Consider the following 26,716-nt stretch of genomic DNA (forward strand, 5'->3'; position numbering starts at 1 on the left):
TCAGTTACCATGCTGTGGCGGTGGCTCACATAGAAGAACTAGAAGGACTTACAACTAGGATATACAACCATGCGCTGGGGCTTTGGGGAGAAAAAAAAAAAAAGAGAGAAAGATTGGCAACAGATGTTAGCTCAGGGCAAATCTTTCCCTGCCAAAAAAAAAAAAAAACAAAGACATAATAAGTGCTCATTAAACTTTAGCTCTTGTTATTATTATAGCTGGTCGTGGAAGCCATAGGACTGGGTGGGAGAAAGTGTGGTGAGATCAGAGCCATGGGACAATAGCAGAGGCCAAGAAAAAAGTCTGAGAAGAAACAGAGCTATGACGTTAGGAGAGAAAGGGAACAGGTGGGCAGTATTAATGAGGAATGAGTACCCAACAGGGGCAAGTGCAGCAGGAAGTTCTGTAAGATGAAGATAGAAAAGCATCTGGTGAGATCTTTTGAGATGGAAACAATTTTGTGGACGTTGCAAAAGAACGTCAGGGCAAAGGCAAAATTGCAATGGGCTCCAGAGTGTATGGGAGGTGAGGGAGTTAAAAAAATGACTGTAACTTTAGTTTTAAAAAGCTGGCAAGATGAAGGAAACAGAGGGGAGGAATTAGAAGGAGATTCAGGGTCAATCAAAGGTTTTAATTAATTTTTCTTTCTAATGAACCTTCCCTAACACAGATCCTAAAAAGCTCAGAACTGTATTTCTCAGGCACTCTTTCAGCTAGAATTCTGCCAAGCAGAGGTAGGCGTGGGATGTGGGATACCAGCACATGAGGGTGTAGCCACTCAGGGGGAGAGCAGATCCTCTGGGGAGCAGGGTGGGGTGTCCCCACGCCGTGCAATGGGCAGCAGTGTCAATGGGTTCCCAGTGGAACAATCCCGTGTGGATGTTGGACATTTCTCTTAGCTGTAGCTCACAAGCTCATCCCCAGCCCTTCTGGAAATTCCTAACATAACCTACTATAAATCCCTTTCTGCTCAAACTAGCAACAGATTTGGTTGTCTACAACAAAAAACGCTGGCCAATACATCCTGGTTTATGTTTCTTCACGGCACCTGTCAGCACCCAACAGACCGTCTCTCTCCCTCCATCAGAAAGTGCACTCCGTGAGCACAGGCGCCGTGTCCGCATTTGCTCACTGCTGTAGCGCCACGGCCCAGAAGTGTACTTGGCCCATAGCGGGTGCTCAGTAAAAATCTGGTGAATGAATGAGTCCTTGATTTACAAGTCTTTCAGCATCTTTCAAGACAAGGAAGGCATCTCATTTATTTTGGTGCCCTCAGTACTAGTCCTGGGGTACACAAAGTGTTTGGTGAATGAATGAATCAGTGAATGAACATTTAGAAAAATTAAGAGGTTCACGTAACTAAATCACAGAACTAAAAATTTTTTCTGTAAGGACAGCTTAGAATGCACACAGAAACAAATTGTGTAATTGCTATAATGTCAGGAGACAATTCTGAAAATAGCCCTGGAAGATTGCCTTGCACTTCTGATCTGGACGGTGCAGGCCTCAAATATCTCATTTGAGAAGCAAAGGCCAAAACGATTCCTGAGATATTGTGGGAACAACCGACTATAAAAGACAGTGGTGTCCTCTAAACAGAAGAGGTTTCTCTCTTTGATGTGGAAATTAACAAGGAGGTAGTAACCAGCCAAGAGAAGCAAAGACACTGCTATTTCAGGGAGACCAGTGGGAGACAGGTGTAAGTTGGAATCCCCGTCTTTAAATATGGTATTATTATATTTACATGAATATATTTAGCCAAACTAGGGGGAAAAGACTCCATCAAACAGATGTCTCTCAACGATATTTATTTCACAGGAATCTAAGGAACAATAATGATAATGACAAAAAAAGGCATTATATGCCTAATTGAAATATATATGCCTTATATGACATTGCTATGTCCCAGGCAGTGTTTACACACTTAACTACATTACATTGTGACGGTGTATCTTGGATTTTCAAGGTAGTTCCGATTCCATGTAATTTAAAAGGTGATAAGAAAATGCAGAACCAGATAACAAAATGCAATTTAGTGTTAATATCTTTCTGAAACAGATCTGCAAATGAGAATAAATTCTGTGTCCAATCACAGGTCCTGATTCCTGGTGTACAGTATACGGCACAGACGGCTGGTCCACCCTCTCCAGTTTACTGGGCCGGGGCAGGCTGCTCTGCAATCCGCGCCCGTGTCACAGCTCCCTGAGCTTACATCTACAGTGGCATACACCACACCACACTGCAAAACTGCAGTGAACTAGCACTACAGGCTCAATAAATTAGCAGTGACTCAGGAAGTGAAAGTCATCACAAAAGTATACATAAGTTTCAAAAGGAGAAGACACTGTTTTTTTTGATGCAAATTTCTTGATTTAAAAAGAAAAATTAACTCATTTGTGAATTTCTACAAGTTGCTGAATATTGCCTTCCACAAAGTAGAAATAATGGCAGTGGTTTATCACACATTGAGAATTCTTCTCCTGGTAAGCAAATAAATGTAAGAGCCTTAAAGAAAATGCAAACTCAAAATCCAAAGCACACAGAAGGCAGCAGAAGCCAAGAAATGATGAGCCCAAGAAGAGAGGCAGTAACAGCCGTCAAATCCTACCTAAGATGGAAAGAAACACGAGTCGATTAAAAATAGCATCTGAGTCATCCTTCATGAATAAAACGGCTTCGATTCAACCTTCACTACTACAAGAGCTATAATAATGGCAAAACAGTCTGTGCTTGTGGTACCAGTGATTAATTCCAAAGCCCCCAAAGAAGGGGTAGGAACAGTCGAGCATGGAAGTGCTGTTTGAAATCCTCCCTCTTGCCCTCTGAACAGACACAGGATAGAATGGTTAAAAGCTTCCATCATAGAGGTGTAAGAACCAATAATTGCACACTCTTGTCCCCATTACCCACTAAGTCAAATCAGTGCTTTTCATCCTTCAGGTCAGGTATGGGCAAGAATCCCAGCTCCACTAGATGCATGACCTTGAGCAAGCTACTAAATCTCTCTGCATCTGTAAAATGGGGCTAATAATGCCCACCACATGGGCTATTGTAAGCTCTCAGTTAAGTGCATACAAAGGCTGGTAAGTCTCTGGCCCCTGGCTGGTGCTCTTGGTGAGACTGCCCCTCCTCTAGTTGCAACCCCACATGCTGCATGCTAAAAAGGAGGTGTCTAGAGCTCCCCATGCTACCTACAAAATCCTTCCTCCTCCATCATGACACTGCCCACTGCTGACTTTAAAAGCAGCCCACCGAGTCCTGCACGATCCTAATAGGACGACCGTGCCTCCCTCACCACAACACCCCCAGATCACAATTAAAGCTGCAAATGCCCCAGATCCTTAAGAGTGGGCAAACTTAGCCAATGACTCATCTTCCCTAAAACAACAGGCCATCATGCCTTATATCCCTGTTTACCTTGGTCATCATCAGAAAGCCAAGCTAGCTAGTTAATACCCGGCCTTATCTCCCACAGACCTCTATAGCATGCCCAATTGAATCCGATTTCTCACCCCGCCCTTACCTCCCCAACCCTTCCACTGAGCACTCTGGAAATCACAGTCAGTTGTCAGCAAAATCCCTCGTGTCTTCAGTCTCTTCTAAGAACGTGCCCCCCGCCTCTTTGCTCTAACTCAGACTGGTGTCTCCCCTGAAGACACAGCTTCCCTGACGCTCTCCCAAGTGTGGCTTCTTTCTTCTACTCTCCTCTACTCCTGGGCTAGGAGGTGAGTCAATTGTTCCCTTAGCTCCTCACTGCTGCTTCCAGATCATTTCTTCTTCCTCAGAAATACCAGCTCCTAGTCACAGTATGCCAAACTAAACCCACTGCTCCCTATGGAAGCCACCAACCTATTCCTGGTCACTCCCCTTCATTAATGGAAGATTTTAGCACCTGGCTTACTCCTCTCCCTCCATTACTACTCCCATGACAATAAGCAAATTCAGGATCCATGTGGATAATCCTTCCAACACCCTGGCCTCCTTTCTGATGATCTTGCCTTCCACTCTACATCAGCTGCTAATTTCCATGGTTACACCTTAGACTTTGCCATTACCAATAACTGGACCATCTCCACATATCAATTTCAAGTATCCTACTCCTGGATCACCACCTCCTATCTCACCCACTTGCCCGTCTGGTACCCCAACTCCAGCAATTCTTTGGGCCTATAAAATTAATTATTGGGCCTCAATATTTCTTCCCTGTCCACTAGCCCCTGCTGTCTTTATTTCCCCAGATTAGATCCCACAGCCCATCACTATAATTACTCTGGAATACATCAACTCTCTTGCCTCCCTCTCACTTCATGTTTACTTGTGCCTAGAAAAAAGCATAAAATGTGCCTAGAATTCCAACCCTGGTTAAACTCTCCTCCTGTTCTTTATCTGTTCCTGGAGTGTACCCAGAGTAGCTCCTACCTTACAGTGTGTAAGAGCTGGAATTTTCTATCAGAGTGTGAGCATGCGGAAACTTGAGGTCCAAGTTAAGGAATTAGGATTTTATTCAGTAGGCATTGGGAAGCCTCTAAAGGCTGTAAGCAGGAAAATGACACACTAGGTAACCCCTGCTCACTTAAGTCTCATTCAAGGCACTGTTTCCCGAACCTCCTGGCCTCTCCTAGTTCTGGGTCAAGTGCCTCCCTCTGCTTCCTTCTGTCTCAGTGCTCATCAGCTCATCATACTCTAACATCATAACTATTTACTGCTCTGTCTCTTCCACTAAACTCTATCTTTTTCCAGTGCAGAGATTATGTCTTTCCATCACTGTATCTTCAGCTGATAGAAGCAATTCAAAACATTTGATCCCTCTTTAGTGAAGGCAGTTACGTAAATCATCACCTAACCATAGTCTATGCGTGGTATCAATGAAAACACAGTGAAGTAAAGAATTAGTTTGCCCTGGCCCATTCAGAGAATCCTTCTGAAAGGAGGTAAGATTTCAGGATAAGTGGGTTTTCATTGGAGAGAGGGAGATGCAGACATTTTAGGCTAAAGGAACAGCATAGGCAGAGGTATGGCAGGCCCATTGTACTCCAGGTGAGCAGATCAGAGCATAGAGCAAGTGAGGTGGAGGAAGAAAGCCATTATTCTCCCCGGAAGCCATTTTCATTTAGGGCCTTCAAAGCTTTCACTCAAAGAAGTAACAAGAAATTTCAGTTGCCTTTGAAGGACAATAAGAGAGAGAAGATATTTTGGTGCAGAGAGCCTTTTGGTGGATTGAACATCATATTGCTTTGCCACTCTCTCGTCTCCGTCTGTCTATACCCTTCTCTTCACGAGGGCCTTTCTGCCCATCCATCACTAATTACAGAGCCATTAGAACTTTCATCCAAGAATTCCAATAGCTTTGACACCAACACAAGGAATCACCTGCCCAGCGTCTGACGTGAAAACTTGTGTGCTAGCCCTACTTGCACAAAATCTCTTCCATCCACGCCTTCCCCTTCACAAAAGCTCAGGTTCCATTTCTTCCTCCTTTCTTTGGAAAATTGCTTGGGTTCTCTAAGATTTAGTTTCAGCCTCTACAAAGCAACACTAATTTAGATCTAGAATTCCTATACAAAATCTTTGGGCCGGATATACCTTGGAATTCAGAAATTTTCCAATTTTAGAAAGATAGTCTATCACAAATTCTGTATATATAAACCCTAGTGTGGTCTGAAGCAGCATGCTGTCATCAAAAGTGGTACTATTTCTGTAGTAAAACATATTAATGTTCATCTAATGTAGGATAAATAAAGACCATAAAATGTCTCATGTCAGTTCATGTAGGCTTTTGAAAAATTAGTGGTTTTGAAAAATTAGTGGTTTTCAGAGCTTACTGGATTTTGGAATTGTGCATAAGGGATCACAGACTTGTTCCTATCCATTTCCTAGGGTTCTTTCAAGGCTTAAAGAAGAAGAAAAAAGGATAACAATTTCCTAACCTCCAAGCATAATAAATGGTAGCTGTTACTACAATTATTCCCTGTCCAGTTTGTCATCTTCTACTCAGAATTTTGCCATCATTTGCTAACTGGTGACTCAGCCTCACTCAAACATTTCTTCAGTGATCTGATGGCTCTAAAAAACAGTTCTGGTCATGTCATTCCATTTTTGAAAAATTAACAAGGTTTCACAATTATCTATCAATTAGGACATCAACTCCTTTGCCTCCTTGATCTGGTCCCAAACCACCCTTGCGCCTTTTTATGCTGCAGCCGTGAAGAACTCCCAGGGTTCCCCCACTGTGTGCCTTCTTTTCAGGCATCTCACCATGTCCTGTGCTGCACCTGCCACCTGGAATGTTCTTGCCAGACCTCTACTGTCCAAATTCTACTCATCCTTCTAGGCATAGCTCAAACGCTCCTACTCCAGGAAGCCCCTTCATCACTGGCCCTTTTAAAGCAACCTCTCCCTCCTCAGACCTCTTCTGGCAATGGTCTTAAATCTGGCTGTGCATTGCAGATGTCCTGAGGACTCCTGGACCCGCCCCACTGAAACAGAATCTCTGGGGAGTCCATATATTATGAATCACCTTGAGCGCTTATTGTGTAGCCAGCCCAGCACCTGGCCCAGGGAATGGATTAGGAAACCTGTCTTACAGCATTTCATCTGCAAAGCTCTTTTAGTCCTATGCCTCTTACCACTTTCCATGTCCTACCGCAATCACTCAAGTAGATGCCTCGTCTTCCCTAAGAGTCTGCGAATTTCTTGACAGCAGGTAGAAAAACATACTTGCCTTTGTAGATCCCACAGGCTCAACATGATGCTTTACTCCTAGCAAGTACTCAATATTTGCCAAAGTAATATTGAATGAAATGAATGAAGGGATTTCTGGGGTAACGACCTAGAGGGCATGTTCTTTAAAAGGGCTTTCTTAGAGACCTACAAATTAAGTTCATACAATGATGCATCTACACTGCAGTTCTGATCATGTCACTCCCCTGTCAGACCCTTCAATGTTTCCCTGTGACCCTGATGATAAATTACACACTCCTTAGCCATACACCTAAGGGCCTCTGATCTTTTCCTGCCTCTCTCTCCAGCTTCATTTCCCACCACTTCCTGCCTCTAACTCACTCCTCCAGAAAAACTGAACTTGCCTCTGTGCATTTCTTCATGCTGTTCCCTCTGCCTGGAATGCCTTTTCCATACTTATTCACCTGGCTAAACTTATTCACCTTTTGAGATTTAGCTGAGTTATCAATTCCTCCCAGAGGCCTCTTTCAGCACTCACGTTGGCTAAGAGAACTGCTCCATGCTTTATAGCACCTTTGCTTACGTCTAGCTTTCCATCTACTTAATTTTAGTAAAATCATCCATCTATGTGTCTGCTTTACCTGCACCCCACTCACACTGGAGGTCTTCAGGGGCATGGACCAGACTGGATTCTTTTTTACTTGTGCTTCTGTCACTGTGCCTAGGCGCACAGAGCATAGATGGACACTATGTGTTCTTTTAAATTGAACAGAGGTGATCAGAAAGCATTTGGATGTATTTATGGATGGAGGAAAATTAGGAGTAATTCTAGACAAAAGAATATGAAAGGTACATTGAATTCTTATTATGTTACATCGTATTTTGTTATTATGTTTCCAGGCACTGTGCGCAGCAACACGTGTACCTTGTCTCAATTACTGTAATCCTTACAATGGGCTTCTGAGCTGTGTCCCCAAAGATGAGGACAACACCAAGGACCAGAGTTTTCTGAAGCTTGCTCAGGTCACATAGCTAACGAGTGTCTGAGCCAAGGTCGGAACCCAGCCCTGACACCAAAGCATGAGACATTTTCAAATGAACTCTATGCTCTAGCATGCCTTTTCTCTAAGGACACATTTTCATTTGTCTTTTCCCAAATTCATCCAACAATTATTTGTTGCATGCCTACTATGGGGTAACATAAATAAGACAGACCCAGGCCTTGCCCTCATGGGGTCCACAGTCTGTGGAAAAGATGGACAAACAAACAGACAATGACGGCACCCATGCTCACTGTTGTGATGGGGCAGCCCCAGGGCAGGCAGAGGGGAGCCTGAGAGGGTTTAGGGGGTGCAGAGACCTTCCTGGAGGAAGACGTGAAGAATAAATAGGAGCGTGACTGTCAGAAGGGTCGGGGCTTTATAGGCAGAGTTGACATCTGTAAAACCTGAGGCCTGAGAGACTCTGGCAGGTGTGGGTTTCCAAAGTGGGGAGAGTGGCCGGAATGTAAGATGGGAACGGTGAGAATGGGGCTGAGGCCGCAGCCGGAAAGGACCTGTCAGCCATTGAAAACAAAATTATCAATACATATTTGCATTTTTATGGTTCAAAATACCTTCACAGACTATACAGGGAGACGGTGAGTTAGAAATTGGTATTTTGCAACCTCCAAATACCCTCACCCAAGGCACCAAGCCCTCAAGCACAATGAAAAAGAGGATAGCTATTCATTTCACACAGTGAGGTTTATGATGCCTTTTAGGAAATAGAAAACCAAAAAGCAAAAAACCCACAATGCATTCAAGATTGCTTTCAGATACTAAAATGTTGCTGGTTAGTTGCATTTTGTGGTGGGAGTGAGAGTCTCAAGAGGAAAACTGGGCCATATGTGCTCACATGTCAAGTTGAAAACGCAGCAAAGGGACTCAAGTTTGACTTAGTCAGCCGTCTGGGGATAAGGGTCTAAAGCCAGAATTTATGATCTCTGCAAAGAGGCCAGTCCTCAAACTACTCCATGACCGGCCTCCCCAAATACGTTCCCCATGCTCATTTGGCACTGGAACTTGGGGCAAGAACAGGGAAAGTTCACTAGAAATGGGCTGCCAGCAAGTCGGAAAAATCGACCATAGAGCGTCCTTCTGTGAAGGGCTTCCTGCTCTCCGTGTTGCCCTCTCGCACCCCAGAGAGAACAGTGGCTCAGTGTCCTGTGGGTTTAGGACAGTTTTATTTAAAGTGCAATTTACTGAACACTGAAAAGGGTTGAATAACTACTCTGAGCCCCTTTATTGCTTTTACCCTACAGTATATGATGTAAACTCCTTAGCCAGTGTGGCCATCTGAATTTCTTAGATTTGTTTCTTATATTAGAGTCCCAGCTGCTTAAAGAAACAGTAAAGGAAATCAAGACACAGTTCTAAATTCGATCGAGACAGATTTTACAGGTGTTAGATGTTTTTGTTTTGTTTTTGAAAGAAGAGAAAGCAGCTCCCTTCTGGTTTTCTGTCTTCTCTTTAGTACCTTCTTTTTTCAACAATAGCAATGGAAGTCATTTCCAAGATCTGGAGAGATGGTCATCATCACGGCCATCGTCATCATCTCCCCTTCCGTGGCCACCACAGCCTCACCCCACCCCACACCGCTTACCGAGCTTGTACCACTGTGATCGGTGCTTTCCAGACATAACCTCGGATTCTCCAAACAATGTAGCAGGGTCGGTGATGTTGTCCCCATTTTATAGATAAGAAAACTGAGTCTTGGAGAGAGAGAGCAGTCGAGCTTAGGGATTAAAAACCGTGGTGTGGACTTTGGAGTCAGATATCTGTGTTTGGATCTTGGCCTATCCACTGCCAGCTTGGTGACTCTGAACTTTACCTCCATCACCTCGGTTTTCATCAATAAAATGGCAGCAATGTTAGTATTTACTCTATTGTTACTCTATTAATTTAGACAATCCAGGTTAAGTGTTCAGCACAGCGCCTCATGTATGTTGTCTATAAATTCTAGCAACCTAGTATTATTGTTGTTACTATTAATATTGGTGTTGTTGAAGATTGCATCATTATTCAGAGGTAAATTCGGATTTAAAAGTCAAGTCTAATCCCAAACTCAGCCTCTTTCATTCCACGACATGGGGTAGACCCTTTTCCTACATTTTTTTGTTCGTTCTTCCACCATGCTGCAGTGGAGAAGTCATTAATTCCATTTTACAGATGAAGAAACTAAAGCTGGAGGGGCCAGGTCACATGCCTAAGATTGAAGAGCTAATAAACGGCCGACTAGACCTTCTGACCTCAATCCCCTAGCTCTTTCTAACAACTACCATAGCCTCCATTTTCAGGTGCAAACAGTCAAGAAATGCCCCTGAAGAGTGTTTGCAAGGCCCTTTATTTGGGACAAAATTTCTTCAGCCAAAATTGATGCTCAACAGTCTTTGTGCTTTGTCAATATGTATTCTGCTAATCTACTCACTAAACGTCGGGATCTTATTTCCTCAAAGAACTCGTGAAGCCAGAGCCTCTTGTGAGAGAGGTTTACAGCAGCAATTAGTTACACACCAATCTCTGACAAAGGCTCCCGGCCCCAGCTCCCCATTTCCTTCACCTTGGGAGAGTGCCAGCTGTGAGGGGCCAACAGCACATTCTGCAGGCCAGCTGTTTCCTAGGAAAGAAGCATCCTTGGCCCCTTGGAGGAAACTATGATCTAACGGATTTAGAGAGAAACTGTGTGCTGTAGTAGAAGAGTATTGTCCTAGTCAATACTAGGAGAGGCCTGGGTTCCACTTTTGGCTCTTCCTCTCACTAGATGTGTGTTTTGAGGCAGGCACTTTATATCTCTTCCCTACCTGTGAGACAGATACACTGATTTACAGCAGAAAGTTAACTAATGCTTCCTGCATGGATAAGAGGCTGAATAACACTCATCTCTGTCTGCCTTCCTTCCTGCCTTCTTCATTCGTTAGCTCACTCCACCAACAAATGCTAATCCTCTATATCAGGTGTGAACCCAAGCTCCCAAGCTGCACACCTGCAGGGGCACTAGTCCCACGGTGATCACCTAGGCCCTTTACATAGACGACCAGGTGAACAGCATCCCCTGGAGTTGGGCAACCCAGTGGCCCCACTGTGGATATAAGTGGTGATAGTGATGAAAAATGCTCTCAGTCCTCATGGAACTTATAGGCAAACAGGTTGTTTTAAAGGTCTACAGAGATCATTCATTCAGTCATTCATTCAATAACTAGTTGAGTGCCTACTATGTACTAGGTAGTGTCCTAGGCATCTGAAAATGCATTGTAAAACATAACACAGGTATATTAACAGCTCGTTTTCCTCTCATCTGCCCCTCTAAACACCTAGTGTTCTGGAAGCTTCCAGTCTTATCTCCTCTAGTTTATCCCCTGCATTGGATGGACTCTTCCCTCTCTTTCGCACCCTTGGGTTTCCCAGCATAGAGCCTGAAGGAAAGAAGACAGTAAATATTTGTTGAGAAAACGAATGCCTCCATGCTTTTACACACCTTTCATTCTCTGCCTGAAATGCTCTGCTCCCTTTTCATCGTCTGAAAAATATTTCAATATTTCTCTTGCTTGACTCAGCTCAGTTGCAACTCCCTGAGGAAGCCTTCCACCAGGTGTGCAGTGAGAGGCGGTGGTTCCTGTATGCTCCCAGAAACCCTGTACTTCCCTCAACCAGTGTTTGTTACAATGCTATTGTCTTTTATGTTTTTCCCTTCCTCCCTAGGCTAAGAGCTACTTTAAGTGCAGTAATAGGGTTAAGAACATGGGCGTTGGGGTTGAGAAGTCTTAGGTTGGAATCCTATCTCTATGAATTCTGGCTCTGTCACCTTCAAAAAGCCATTTCAGCTCTCTGTTCCCTACTTCCTGATAAGTAAAATGGGGACACAACTATTCACATCATAGGACTGCCATGGACATCAATACTGGCCCAGTGCCTGGCACAAAGGAGGCCCACAGTAGTGCTATTTTGATGAGGATAGTGGTGATATGGATAAAGAGACTGATCGTGAGGAGAAGGAGGAGTAGAGGGACAATGATGTTGATGATGATCATGATTATCCCGGTGATTTTGACAATATCAAAATGATTATCTGCGGTAAAAGTACATGCTCAGGAAATATCTACAGAATTGATTGGCCTGATGATTTCAGATGGGAAAATTGTGTCCATTCTGACAGGTGCCATTTTAGTTTCCAATAACAGACACGCTCCCATTTTGACCTCCCTCTTCTTCTGCATTCACTGACATGAAGTATCCATGAGTTTTCTTGTAACTTTCATTCGAGTCCACCCCTTAGTTCTTCTCATTTTGTGAAATCACCCTCTTCCCCCAAATCCCCTCTCCGTTTCCCACTTTATACCCCAGCCTAGCCAACAATGCTAGTTCAGAACAAGGGACAGCAACATAGGCCCCACCCTTCCAACACTCAGTTCTGCTTTCTTTAGGCTCAATCCACATGCCTATTTTGCTAAATCTGGAAAACACCAAAGTGTACCCTAGCAAGGAAAAAACAATGACAAAGGCAACTAGATGGAAATGGCCTTGAATTGATCTTATGAGTGCTGGGTCAGACTTAGCATAGCTTAGGGTCAGACTTGTTACTTAGCTCAGAGATACTAGTTTGAGGTAAACAGCCAGAATAATTGAAGGCCAGAATGAGGCAGGCTCTGCTGACTACAATGTACGGCTTCATGGAACATTAACTGAGATTTTTCTGTGTGTTAATTGACAAGAGATAATAATAAGGCTTTAATAACAGATGATGCTGGCAAACATAAAAAACAACACTGCAAATTGCTTAGTTTTGAGAGAAGAAATATGAGAACCAGGAGAGAGGTGATCTAGCTTTCTGATTTTCAAGGTATATAACCTTAGGTCTTCAAGAAGAATGTGCAAGCTTTTGACTCATTGAGGCCAAATTAAAAATAGAAATAACATTGGAATCAGCCCAGGGTATGAATATCTGCTACGTCACTCTGTGATCTTTGAGAAGTCATTTAGTTTCTCAGAGCCTCGATTTGCACATCTGTAGAATGGGATAACTTCTGGTTTTGAAAGTTTGTGGCAAGGATTAGACATCCCCGAGTCTAACTTGGATACTGGTCAGAGTATAAACAGCTAATAAATTCATGGTGACAAAAAGAACATAATCTTATACAACCACATAGAACTTAATCATTTCTTGCAGAACTTATCACGGCCTGAGGAAGTTAGCTAAAACACCTGTTGACCAATTGAAGCTGTAAAATCCCATTCTTTTTTTGTAATACTTAAAATGCAAATAACTGTATTTGTCCTGTCTACTTCACGAGATTCCTATAAATATCAAATAAAGTGAAATATTAGGACACTTTGAACAGAATAAAAAATAAACAGACTACAACACAGATTCAAGGAATTATATTTAAATATGTATAAATGCTGTAGATCTGACACAAAAGGATTTTCCAGACAGAAAGACCAGTTAATCATTGGAATTGGCTTACCAAAGAGAAGGAGCAGTTAGCTAGGGATTTCGGTGTCTAACACAGCACCTACTACATGGGGGGGTACTCAAAACATAATGCTAAATTGATGAATGGATGAATAAATCTCATGGGGGCTGGGGGAAAAAAGAGGGGAATGGATTAAAGCAGGCCTCATTCTAACGATCCTATGAAGCTCTATGTCAAACTTGGAAATGAAGCAACTCTCTAACCACACATCAAGTTGCAACTTGAGGAGGAGGAGGAGGACTTAGTTACTTGGTGTCTGCGGCATCCTTCCCGTCGGCCCTCACACACTCTTCGCCCTAGTACTTGTGCAGCACCGTGTGAAGGATGGAGTCATCAGCAGAGGCACACTAGTCTCCACGTTTCCCTTCTGCCACAGTCCCTTTGTCCCCAAACACGCCATGCCTCAGTTCCTTTGCATATGCTGTCCCCTATGTCTGGGATGCCTTTCCCTCTCCCATCCCCCATTCCTGGTGAACACTTTCCATCTTTTAAAACCCAAATCAGAAATCCCCTCTCTTGGGAAAGCCTTCTGTGCGTCACCCAGGTTGAGTTAAAACATTCTTCCTCTCTGCTCCCTCAGCTACTTGAACATAATGTCATTGTTCACATTACTTAATAATTGTACACTGTATTATAATTATGTTGTTTTTGTACATCTTTCCTATTAACTCTGAGAATTTGAGGAAGGTCTAAATTGTGTTTTATTTCATAGGCCCTCAGCACCTTGCCTGTTAAATGAAAGATCTCTGGGGTCAGACAGGGTCAAGTCCTGGACCCATCACTTAGTCATTGTGTGGTCTTAGGGGCTAGTTACTTAAACTCATTGAGGTTCAGTCCCTCCACCTGAAATTAGGAACAGTAATATTACTTATCCTTGCCAGGCTATCATGCAGATTAAACCATATTATTCATAGGAAGGGCTAAGCACAGTGCCTTGCCCCCCCAAAATGTTATCTACCGTTGTTGCTGTCATCATTGTTGTTATTTAACCATTTAAGTCACCAGGAGAGAGAATAGTGAATAAGAAATTGGCACTGCCTCTTCCCAATGGAATTTATAACCTAGAGTGAGAGAAATTAAATAAATATTTATACAGTTGGTTTTTTTTCTTTTTTTTACAGTTGTGACATGTGCTCTGAAAAAAAACAAAGCTTTGGAGTGAGTAATGGTCTGGATAGGTTAGAACCGTGGTAGCCTGAATAACACTTCCTCCCGAAAATGTCTATGCCCTAATCTTCAGAGCCTGTGCATATGTTACCTTACAGGGTTAAAAGGGATTTGGAAATGTGACTGAGTTAAAGATTCTGAGATGGGGAGATTATCCTGGATTATCCATGCGGGCACAATATAATTATAAGGGTCTTTATCAGAGGAAGAGAGAAAAGTCAGAGTCTTGGAAGATATAAGGATGGAAGCAGAGGCCAGAAAGAAGAGAAAATACTATGCTGCTGGTTTTGAAGTTGGAGGAAGGGGCCATAGACCAATGAATGTAGGCGGCTTCTAAGCTGAAAAAGGCAAGGAAACCGACTCTTCCCTGGAGCCTCCAGAACAAACGCAGCCCTGCAGACCCATTTTCAACTCCTGACCTCCAGAATAGTGAGAGAATGAATTTCTCCTGCCTTAAGCCACCAAGTTTGTGGTAATTTGTTACAGCGGCAATAGGAAACTAACATACATGCTCTGAAAAAGAAAACTTTGGGGTTTATAGTGGTCAGGATAGAATAGGTTTTGTTGTAACCACGCAATTCCCAAATTTCAGTGGCTTAACCTAAAGGCCTGTCTCTTTCACACACACACACACACACACACACACACACACACACACACACACCCATGCTACCTGTCCGACATGAGTTGGAGGGGGCTCTGCCCCTCACACTCACTCAGGGACCATCATCTAATGATGTCACCATCTCAACACATGGCTTGAAAGTCATGGAGGCAGAATTTGAACCCAATGTTTGACTTGAAGCTATTAGATGCTCAGTTATTGACTATCATACTACATTTTTGCTCATTAGCCAGAGAAGCATCAAGAAACATGGAGACATTAAGTTGTGAGTGGGATCAAATTCTACCTGGAGTAAAACAATAAATAAAATAACCACCACTAATCTTCTCAACCTCCCCATAAACCAGAAATCCTCCTTTGATGTCAGGTATAAAATCTGTGAATGTCAGCACTTAAAGTGGTAATTGATGACTCTCTGATTCAACCTATCATTTTACAGATGATTCTGAAGACTTGCCCAAAGTCACATAGACCTACTGCCAGGGTCAAGATTTGTTCTTAAAACAATACTTTTCCTACCTATCTAGGTGGGAGAACTGAACTCAAGAAATACATTTTATGTAAATCATTGAACTATTTTAATAACATATACCCGGATATTATTATTCCAACTTTTCAGATAGGAAAACTGAGGTTCACGGAGTTAATATCCCAAGGGTGGAGCTTGAACTTGAACCTCTGGAACCCTTGTCCATGCTCCTAAACTACACAACACAGCTTCTTCTGGGTGGATATGGCCCTCTCTCACCCAGTGCTGGGGGCACGGAGAGGCGATAACTGGGATTCCTTCTCATCCCTCACAGCCCCCAGCTCCACATTGCACTCCTGGGTTGGAGTAGAACACAGGGTTTTATGGCAAAAATTCCCAACAATGAGTCTAGAACCTGAATATTCTCTTCTAAGTCCGTCATATGAAGCTGAAAGTCAACGTAAATCTCTCTCCAGCACTGGTGAAGATATGGGAGATTTATACCCCCTGAGGAAACGATGAATGCCTTCACTCACTGATATTTTAAGGTGTTAATTAGAAAGTACTGGAACAGTTGCAGCTATATTTTGAAACAACTTTTTAGAAGGAGGGTGTTGCCAGGCTCTGTTTTTCTGCTAGCAAATTACTGATTTTCATTGTGAATGCAGGCTATGAAGAGACGTGTTTCAGAGAGACTTGAGGAATGGTACGGATGTTTTGACTGTGCCATTTTCCCTGGGGGTTGTATATGGTCAACACTGCTTTTGTTTTTCTAAGCAGTGGCTCAAAGGCAAGTTGTGTCCTTGGGTTTCATGGTGTTGGTGTGTTGGGATGTCTCTCCTTTTCCAGCTAGCTCTGTACTTTCGACAGCCTGATACCACTATTCTAGAGTTTCTGGGAGAAAGGAACTCCTGCAGAATGTGTCCTTTAAGCTTTCACCTTCTGGGTTTAAATCCCAGTGCCACCACCTACTGGTTGTGCGACCTTAAGCAAGTTATTCAACCTCTCTGGATCTCTCAGTGGGAGTGCCTAGCCATCTAACGACAGTGTCCACTCTCCAGCTGCTCTGAGTTAACGTATACAAAGCACTCAGAATCATGCCTGACATACGTAAATGCTCAGTAAGTGTGAGCTGCTCCTGCTGTTAATAATAATGACAAAATCATGTGACCCCAAAGAGCTTCCATTTCCTCATCTGTAAAATGGAGATAATGTCTCCCTCAGATGATTTGTGAGCTTTGAATGAAATAATGCATCTAGGTGCAGGGACTGGCAGAGAGCGTGTCCTCCACCAATATTCTCTCTCTTCCATCCTGGCACATTAGTCCAACAAAATGTCACTCAGCAAGGCACTGTGGTGGGCACTGAGGGGAAGTAAGAGCACAGAGCTGGTTAGCGCATCTACTGGTAATTCATTTGTTTCCGAGAATTACAGGGCCAGGCATTAGGGTCCCTTGTCCACGACATGTAGATCAGAATGACACAGAAAAATACACACCAAATTCTTCCTAAGGTGCCCACCACCCAGCTCAGAAGCTACCAGCATGTTAGACTAAGACCGCACGGACACGTCTGGTGCTAGCTGCTTCTATAGACGTGTTGTCTCCTTCATTCAGTCCTTGCTAGTAATGAGGAGACGAGACCCCAGACTCCCAACACGTTCTTCCCTGCACACCACAACTTGGAGAAAAAGCCCTGTGCACGTACTCAGAAACAGCACTGTGTGAACACAAAACACAGGAGACTTGGGGGTGACTTGTAAGGGTGTAGAAGGTGGCATTTTCCTGTTGTTCTTTTAAAAGTTTAAAGAATAATGCTGCTTTGTGTTTCTATATTGACTTCAAATTGTTAAAAAACCTTTTCCAACTATGATTTTCTGTTTCTCACCTAAATCACACACTGATCTTTGAGATGAGCTGTTAGCTGGCTCACAGAAGGTGGGCGGTGCAGGACTCGGGTAGCGGTCTGGATTCTAATGTCCTCTCTGCTCAAATTTTGGATTGGGGAATTTTGATGACAATACCTATGAATATTTGTATAGGATTTTATTATTTACAATAGCACTTCCCAATACACTATCCTATGTAACCCTTGTAAATAGAATGTCAAATAAGTATTTAACACAATAAACTTAAGTAAAATTGTAACTTTTTCCAGGATTATGATCCAAAATTGCTTAATTATTTCTGAGGCATATTTTTTGTAACTTCTCTGTATTTCATCTGTCCTGACAAAATGTGCGATTATTTTGATTAATCTTTAAGTCACCCAGGAGTTTGCTATTTTAGATTTTTGCAGGTGAGAACAACCAAATCCAAGAAGTCAGTGATGGGGAGGAATATGGACCACGGTCCCAAGATCATTTGCATCCGTTTCCCATTTCCTCTGCTGAGTAGTGATAAACACTTCTCAGATTTCTTCTCAAGAGCTAAGCACAGCCGCCATTCCGGGAGAGGTCAAAATAACAACATGGCACAAAACACCTCCCAGGTCAATGCGGGAAGGGCACCGCAGGGAGTATTCACATTAATTCTCTTCATTAATTCGCTGATAAGGACCATGTAGGAGTTCTCTAGGCCTGCCATCACAGGGTACCGGGACTGTGTGGCCTAAACAACAGCAATTTATTGCCTCAGGGTTCTGGAGTCTGGAAGTCCAAGATCAAGTTGTCGGCAGGGCTGGTCCCTTCTGAGGGCTGGGAGGGAAGGGTCTGTTCCAGGCCTTTTCTCCTGACTTGTAGATGGCTGTCTCCATGTTCACAGGGTGTGCTTCCTGCACCTTCACACTCTCCCTCTGTGTGTCTCCATGTCCATATTTCTCCATTTTATAAGGACACCTGTCATACTGGGCTAGGCCTGCCCTAATGACTTCACTGTAACTTGATTACCTCTGTAAAGACCCTATCTCCAAATAAGGTCGCCTTCTGAGGTACCGGGGATAAGGAAGGAGGAGGGGACACAGTTCAACCCATAACAGTCCATTTATTATACTATAACATATTGTTATTTTAGTTTGTAGAATTACTTGCCCTTTGAGCACATGGAGCTGTTCTCTTTATATAAAACTCAGTTGACTGCGAAGACGTCGATGTTATCTCCCTTTACAAATGAGGCGACTGGGCACAGAGATTAAGTAACTTGCTTAAAACCAAACAGCTAGTAAATGGTAGAGCCAGAAACTGAAACCAGTCGGGCTGCCTCAGAGTCCATGCTTTCAGGCACCAGGCTGTGCTGCCTCTGTGAGCAAACCTAGTTCCTGCTCTCTGAGATCTCAGAGTCCAGACCTGGGTCTGTTCAAAGGGGTGGGGTCTTGCAAGGAGCAAAAAGACCAAGTGTGACCAAGGGGCTAGGGAAGGCTTCTCAGGGAGGTGAGATCTGAGCAGAGTCTTAAATGAAGTGCAATCAGCATTCTGGAGAGAAGAGTGTGGATGCAGAAACAACAGGAGGGCGTGGGGCAGGAGGCTGGAGTGGAGCACAAAGGCCAGGTACCAGCGCACCTGGGCTTTGTCAGCCAGGCTAAGGGGCTTGAGCTGCAGCCCACAGACAATGGGCAACAGCCCACAGGGGTTCAGCAGGGGGTGGCACTATCAGAGCTGCCTGTTAGAACCCTCTCTTCAGTGGAGAAATGTGGTGCATAGTCTGGAGAAAGGAAGACCTGACTTGGTGGGAAGGTACCAGTGGGTAAGTGCTGGGGTCCGGGCTGCTGGGTAGGACTGGCTGGCACGGACATCAGCCCTGCAGCTGTGCAGGTCCCTCAACGTTTCACTGTCGAGAACTGAACAACACAGGTCAAGAGGACTCTCAGTACAGCTTCTCTGCAAAGATGGAAGTGATGTGACCAGTCTTTTAGAATTGTGAATAATTGTGTGATCATCCCTTTTCCCCTTCTCAGAAAATTTTCTGGAACTCACGAGAAGCTGTGACCCGACAATCTGATCTTAATCCCCCAGGCACTCCATTCTCCCAAGAACAAGCTCGTTAACAACAGACCATCTTGACAGTACAATCCTTATTGGTTGGCTGGTCCACTTTGTTTTTACATGTTACCCTGTCTTGTGACTTATTCATTAACATTCAGATTAGTCAGGAAAAAACCCTCTGAAATTGCTCTTGAGGGCTTGCTAAGTGGTTTCACAGGCATTCAGAACCTAGGTTCTAGACCCAGCTCTGTCTAAAATAAGCCATATATGACCTTGGGAAAGTCCTGCAGTCCCAGAATGTCAGAGCACGACAAGACCTCAGGGACATTTAGTTCACGCTCCCTATTTTGGAGGTGAAGTCTCTCAGTGGCTCCCTTGGCCTACAGGATAAAGTACGTATGGCATTCAGAGTCTTTCAATATCTGGCCCCTATTTCCTTCTTGGGATTTGATCCTGGCTGCGTGCTCTCTCTCTCTTTTTTAATTTTCTGCTCCATCAACAACTAACTACAAGAGCATCTTCTGAGTTCTCATCCACATTGCTCCCCTTTGCTCCTTTGCCCATGCTGTCCCTCTGCCTTATTCCCCCATCTTTTACTCTTTCCCTGATGAAATGTTACTGGCTCCTCCTCTCACATTCAGCTCACATACCAGTTCCTCCAATGAGTCCAGGATGAACCCCACCCCGGCTTAGGCACCCATTCTCAGTGCTCTCATAGAAACTTGTGCCTTTCTTCATCATTCTACTTTTTATTTAACACTACAATTCTCTGTCTTCTTGACACCCTCCTCTGCAAAACTGAGCATCTACGATAGGCCCCCCTCAGAAATTCTAGGATGGGGCCTGACTCCTAGAAGATGTTGGGTAAATATCTATCAAATAATAAAAGAGTAGGGCCTGGTGATCTGCTGTCTCAGAGTTTACTCTCAAAATCAATAAGAACATCTTTGGAGCATCCACTATACGTGAGGCACAGTGAATAAGTAGTTACAAAGTGTGTTGTCACTTACCCCCAAGGGCCTTGAGTTTCTCCATTGCTAAAATGGGAGTTGTTAGACTGGTTGGTCTTTGAGAAATCTCCCAACTCCTACATTTTATTATTCAACGATTTGCTCAAATCACTTGACTATTAAGAGGCAGAAGTAAACATAAATACAGGTCTTTCAACTACAACTCCAAATCTCATTCATCAAAATTCAAGTACCATTTTGTAAGCATCCCAACTGAAAAGCATTCCCAGCTCAAAAATGCTATGATTCTCTCTTGCCAAGACCGTTGACTAAGTGAAAACTTACCTGGTTGAGGGAATGCAATAGGGGATCTCTCAGATTTAGAAAAAGAAAAACTCATCAACCTCTCTCTGTTTGGGTATCTAAACTATATAATAAAACATATTTTTATAGAATTCCATTGAGCCTTATGTCTATAGGGGGAGAAGGACAATTTCTTGTAACTAAAAAGAATGAAAGATATCTAATGGTTCAGATATCTATTGATGCAAAACAAACCACTCCAAAACGGAGTGGCCTAAAACAATAACCATTTTTCCATAGCTCACCATTTTGTGGGACAGGAATTTGGGCAAAGCTCAGCTGGGTGATTCTTCTGTTCTATCGGGTGTTGATGAAATTCACTCAGTGGCATCTCACTGGTGGATGGGCTGGTCTGGAGGGTCCTGCTTCTAGCCTTGCAGGAATGCTAGAAGGCTAGGCTTAGCTGGAAATGTCAACAGGAGCATCTACATGAGGTGTCTCCAGCAGGAAAGCCTTGGGGAATAGGCCTCTTTCATAGGGGTTCAGGGCTGCAAGAGCGAGTGTTCTCACAAATGAGGTGGAAGCCGTGTGGCCTTTTACGACACAGCCTCCAAAGTCACACAATGTCATATGTGTCATAATATTTTGGCCAAAGCAGTCACCATTCTGCCCAGATTCAGGGGAAGGGAACACAGACTCCACCTCTTGATGGGAGGAATGTCAGAGAATGTGTAGCCAAGTTTTAAAACCACCAAAGCAACAGTAAAACTGTCCAACAGTAAAACCCACAGTAACATACACTGAACACTACTGTGCACCCAACAGCATGCTGGATCATGAAGATGTATTATCCTCTTCATACCTCCTGCCTGGGCTGCTCCCTTAAACTCTAAACCCCAATATCCAGCTGCCTACTCGGCCCCTCAACTTACAACTTACTCTAAATCAGACTCCTGGCCTCCTTGCAAACCTGTTCCATCTTAGACCATCTCATTCAGCACTGACTCCCTTCTTCCAGGTGCTCAGGCTTTACACCTTGGAGTCATTGATGATTCCTCATTGTCTTTCACGTTTTTTGTCCAACCCACCAGTAAGCCCTGTTGACTCTACCTTCAACATATATCCAGAATCTGACCATTTCTAGCCACCTTTACTGCTAAGACCCTGGTCTGAGCCACTACGCCCTCTCGCTTGGATTACGGCAATAGCCTCCTTGCTGGTGAGCTAGCTTCTGCTCTTGCTCTCTCTGTCATCTATAATCAAGACAATAGCCAGATGGTCCTTTTAAAATGTAAGTTGGATCATTCCATTACACAACTCACAACACTCAGGTGGATCTTCATCTCAGTCAGAGGAAAATCTGAAGTTCCTACAGTGGCCTCCAGGGCCCTACGTGGTCTGACTACTACCTCTGATCACTTTCTCATTTGCTTCCTCTGCACCAGCATTCTGGCCATTTTACTGCTCCTTGAACACACCAGACATCTTCTGTCTCAGGGCCTTTGCACTGGCTGTTCTCTCTCTGTAGAATGTTCTTCCCTAAGATACCACGTGGCCAACTCCCTCACCTCCTTCAAGTTTCTGCTCAAATGTCACTTTACATTGATGCTTTTCTTGAAACTATCCCATTTAAAACAGCAGCCTGTGCTGCTGCCTCACCATCCTTAGACCCTTCCCTGCTGTTTCTACATTGCACTTGCTGCCGTTTGACCTAATATATATATATATATATATATATATATATATATATATATATATATATGTTTATTTGTCTTCTCCACTAGGATATAAATTTTCTAAAGGCAGGCATTTTTGACTGGTTCACTGCTGTATCTGTAGCACCTGAAACAGGCCCTCACAACAGTGCAGGTGCTCAGTGTATAAACAGTGAACAAATATTTTGTTGACTTTTTAAAAATAAAACAAAATCCTCCTTTTAAGATGAGAAATAACCCATATTTCTCTTTTGATCTTTTTCCCTTTTCCCTGAGCAGAAAAAGTTGCATAACCACTTTAGCTTATCCCATAACCACATTAGCTTATCCCATAAAAATGTCATTAGCTAACATTCCCTTTCGTATATTTTTCTCGAAATTGCCTAATTCTACCTGTTTTCCTGCTGTCATCCTTGCTGGCGGTGCCTGGCTTATAGCTGGCACTCAGTACTTGTTATTGACAAATCTAAGTTCATGCTCCAGCTCTGCTACCGGCCAGCTGTATGATATTGAGCAACTGACAACATTCTGACCGTCAGTTTCCTCCCCTGTGAAAAACGGGGCAAATGGCCTCGACCTCACTGTGTTGTCATGAAGATAAACTGAAATATGGAGGCCAGTACACGTCCTGGCACATCAGAGAGGGCAAAATGTAAGTGAGATTCTTTTACTTACGACCACCTAAATCGATTCAGCCTGACATTTTTCCATCAAGGAGAAGCTTCTCAAAAGTTGCTAAACCGCAAGGCAGGGGGAGAGAGAATTCAGAGGAGGGGAGATGGAAGCGATACCCGTGTGCCCTTGCTCACTCTTTTCCAGAACTCAGCTAATTGGACTGGAGTGATCTGCCACAGGGAGACAGATGTCCCGTGCCCGGAGACAAAGGAGAGATTTTCCTGACGGGTGACGGCTGAAATGGGTCCTCTGTCCAGATTTAAAACCAAACCTCTGGGAGTGAAACCACATGATTCACAGGACAAAAATGACTTGACTCCAAATGCATAATAAAGACGAAATGGAAGCAACCCAGTCCCCTTGGAGAAAAACTGACTTATTGAAGAGGGGAATAAAGGGGGTGGAGAATTGGAGAAGGAAAAAGGAAGATGTGGTCAGTCAGGTGGAGAAATTCTCCAACTATGCAAATAGCACGCTGCCATCCGAGGAGAAGGGAATTCCAGCGGGCTTTGCGCTGGGCACCTGGCCACACGTCATTTCTGTTTTTATAAGCACCTCCAATAATCCCACAAACGAGTTATTCTAGTAGTAATCCTATTTTACCAGCAGAGAACCCAGGGAGCTCAGGAGGGTGAACTCACTTGCCCCAGACCACACAGCTAATGAGGAGCAGAGCCCACAGCAAAGCCACAAGCCAGGAAAGAGCCGCCCTCTGACCGGGAAGCCCGCTTATCGCCGGGAGGGCCCACGCGGTCCAGGAGGGCAAGCAAACAGAGGAGCTGACAGGCACTGCAGACCCAGGCTGGGGGGCAGGCTGGAAACCCAACTGGCGGGGTTAGAGCTAGGATCCCTCGTGCCACCATTCCTGAGAGCCTCTGTCCCCTCACCCTCCGAAGTGGCACAGGACGCAGTTCACACCCCGCTTCCGCGCCACCCGCCCGGGAGCGAGGCCGGTGTGGGCTGGCGGCGCTCACACCGGACATGTTGACTCCCCTCCGGGAGGCAGAGACACAGGCAGCCCTTCCCCACGGCTCTTTATCTCCGGGAAACTAGACCCGGCAAGAAAGGACACAGAAAGACGACAACCGAACCGACACGCCTTACCCCGTCCATAGCTTTCCCCGGAGGCAGAGGCTGGGAGACAAGCCCCGCTTCCCAGAGCGGGATCCTGGGGCCAGGAGTCCGCTCCGCTCTGCCCGCGCCGGCCAGGGAGCAGTCACTCCCCGCGGCGCGGGACGCACCTGCGCCCAGGCTCCCCACCTGCCCCACCTGGGCGCCGGCTCCTCCCTCTCCCGGGGCTGGAGCTTTCCCGCCGCCGCCGCCCGCGGGACCGCGGCGCAGTCCGGCCTCCATCCTACAAGCTTCGCGGGACGAGGCACCTGCAGCGGGGAAGGGGGACCCCTCTGTCCGAAGACCCGCCGACCCAGGCCCTTCTCAGCATGCGGCTCTTCCCACTGTTCTCCCCCAGGCTGGTCCCACAGTCCCTCTCCAGGGCAGTTCACTGTGTGCCCGAGGCACGGGGAGTTAGTCAGGACCGGGGGTGGCTCCGTTCCTGTTGGTACAGAACGCTCGGGCTGGACAATGTTATCTCCATTAGGAACAGCCCGGGCCCAACCCGCCCCTGCCCTCGGCTGCTAACTTCCCAACACGCTTTCTCACCGGCAGGGAAACCAAGGCCCAAAGGGACCAGAGCTGCCTAACCTCGAAGGGGGACTTTGTGGAGGCCACAAAGGGAGCTGCTATAACGGAGCACCTGTTGGGGCCAAGCACTATCTACGCATTTGGATACGTTATTACTTGTAAACTTTACCATAGCTCTGGGAAGTGCTATTATTCCCATTTAAAGGGAGAGGAAACTGAGGCTCAGAGCGATCCTATAACCTGCCCACAGCGGGTCACAGAGGTAGTAATTTGAAGCATCAGGCTTTGAACACAGGTCCGGCTGACTCTAAAGTGATTTTGTTTTTCTGTTTTTTGCTTTTGTTGTTGCTTTTGCTTTTGTTTGTTTTTCTGGCAGAGCTGGTGCTGGAAACCCGATCCTCAGTTCCCAGTTCTTAGAAGCTCACAGCTGTCCCGGGAGTTGGCCCCGGCAGGCAGCCTGTGCTTTGCCACAGACGCAGTCTGTGTGACTTCTCCTGCTGTGTTAGGGCCATGCTGGTGAAGTGAGTATCCTCTCCTGCCCTGTCCAGGGGAGAGGACAGAGGGCAGGTGAGGAAAGGCCACGTGCCTGCTCTCTTCCTTTAACAGGTGGCTCCCAAACCTGGCTGACCATCACAGCTGCAGGGAATCTACTAAAAATGCAAGCTTCAAAGCCCCAAGGTGAGCATGGGTGAGTTCTTCTGGGCTAGGGTCTGGGAATCTGGATTTTAAATGAGCTCTTTAGGTCTGCATGTTTTAATAATTAATGACTTGCTGTAGATACATTTTACATCATGACTCAGCACACAGACACCACACACATACACATATACTAAAATAAAAATGTCTCAAAACAATAATCACTCTTACAGTGTGTGTGATCGCACTGATATTTTCTATTGTCTTCTGAGCCATGATGTGCCATTTAACTAAACAAATCAATGACCAGCACACCCCACTACATTGGTTTCATGGCTCATGGTTCCATCTGCGCTGCCCTGTGGTTCTGCTTACAATCAGATTGGGGACCACACCTCCAAGCTTAGCGGGGGACAGGCCAAAGGTTCCCTGTAACTTTCCCTCACACCCCAGTCCTCACTCAGGTCAAAGGCAACAGAGTCTTGGGTACATTTGTAAATAATATGGTGGAGGAATCCTCTGTAGAAGCTCTCAGGAGAACTGGCTATCGCCTCCCAACTCCAGCTGATAATTAGGCCGTCAAATGCCTTTTGCTCTTAATGCAAGGGCTCCCCCTGGTGCCTTCAGACCAGCCTACAAGGCGGAGGGTGATGGAGTAGGTCAGAAGGCTCTCACCTACCAGGACCTGGCAGCCCTGGGAGCTCAGTGCTTTTTGGTTTGGTTCAGAACAAGTTACAATGGGAGGTCATAGGATGTAGTAGGCACCGATTGTTGGTAGCTGTTACGAGTGTTTTGCAAGTGGGCTTAAGAACCATGACTCTTGGAACTCCGTAGGGTCCCCCGTTATACCTTATGATCCTTGAGATACCAACCTCAGTTTCCCCACTAGCTGTTGGCCTTGGGAATGTCAGCGATCCCCTCTGAGATGTATGTTCCTCATCTATAACACTAGATAAGAGGGCTGGAAGGGTTGGCCTAAAGATTAACGTGCCATGTGAAAACCTCTACAGTGCTTAGCACTAAATAGGCACCAAAAATCTCAGTTCCTCTTCCTTTCCTCTCCTCCTCAAGTAATGGCGGCTGTGTCAGTGTCACAATGTGCACGCTACACTTGGATGTGAGAATGGAGTAGCACTGCTTTATTTCCCTGTAAGGATCCCATTTTGCTCATGAGCCCCCATCCCTTGAGGAGCAGGTCCCGGCACCCAGCTTGACACAAGGAGAACTCACACATGCTTATGGGGGAGGGTGGAGACAGAAGAGGCCGGAACAAAGTGCAGACATCGTGGGGAGGGCTTTGGATGTGAGATTTGGGGTTTGGCCTAAGTTTAGCCAGATCTCGTTAGAACTTAGGAATAAATAATTCACTTGAATAAAGAAGTATGAGATCCTACTCTATCCACAAGGTGCTTTGGTGGCCTGCT

The 26,716-nt window shown here is 44.9% G+C and overlaps 1 protein-coding gene across 1 annotated transcript in view; it reads right to left on the reverse strand.

Moving 5' to 3' along the window:
* The window catches only part of FYB2 (FYN binding protein 2), a 104,451-nt gene extending 80,083 nt beyond the window's left edge, over positions 1-24,368 (reverse strand). The window contains 1 exon segment of the mRNA XM_058553855.1: positions 24,120-24,368. Coding sequence (XP_058409838.1) covers positions 24,120-24,368 — 249 coding nt within the window.
* Positions 24,369-26,716: the final 2,348 nt, after the last annotated feature.

This window comes from Diceros bicornis, chromosome 13 (genome assembly GCF_020826845.1).
Source record: "Diceros bicornis minor isolate mBicDic1 chromosome 13, mDicBic1.mat.cur, whole genome shotgun sequence".
In the NCBI taxonomy this organism is placed as follows: Eukaryota; Metazoa; Chordata; class Mammalia; order Perissodactyla; family Rhinocerotidae; genus Diceros; species Diceros bicornis.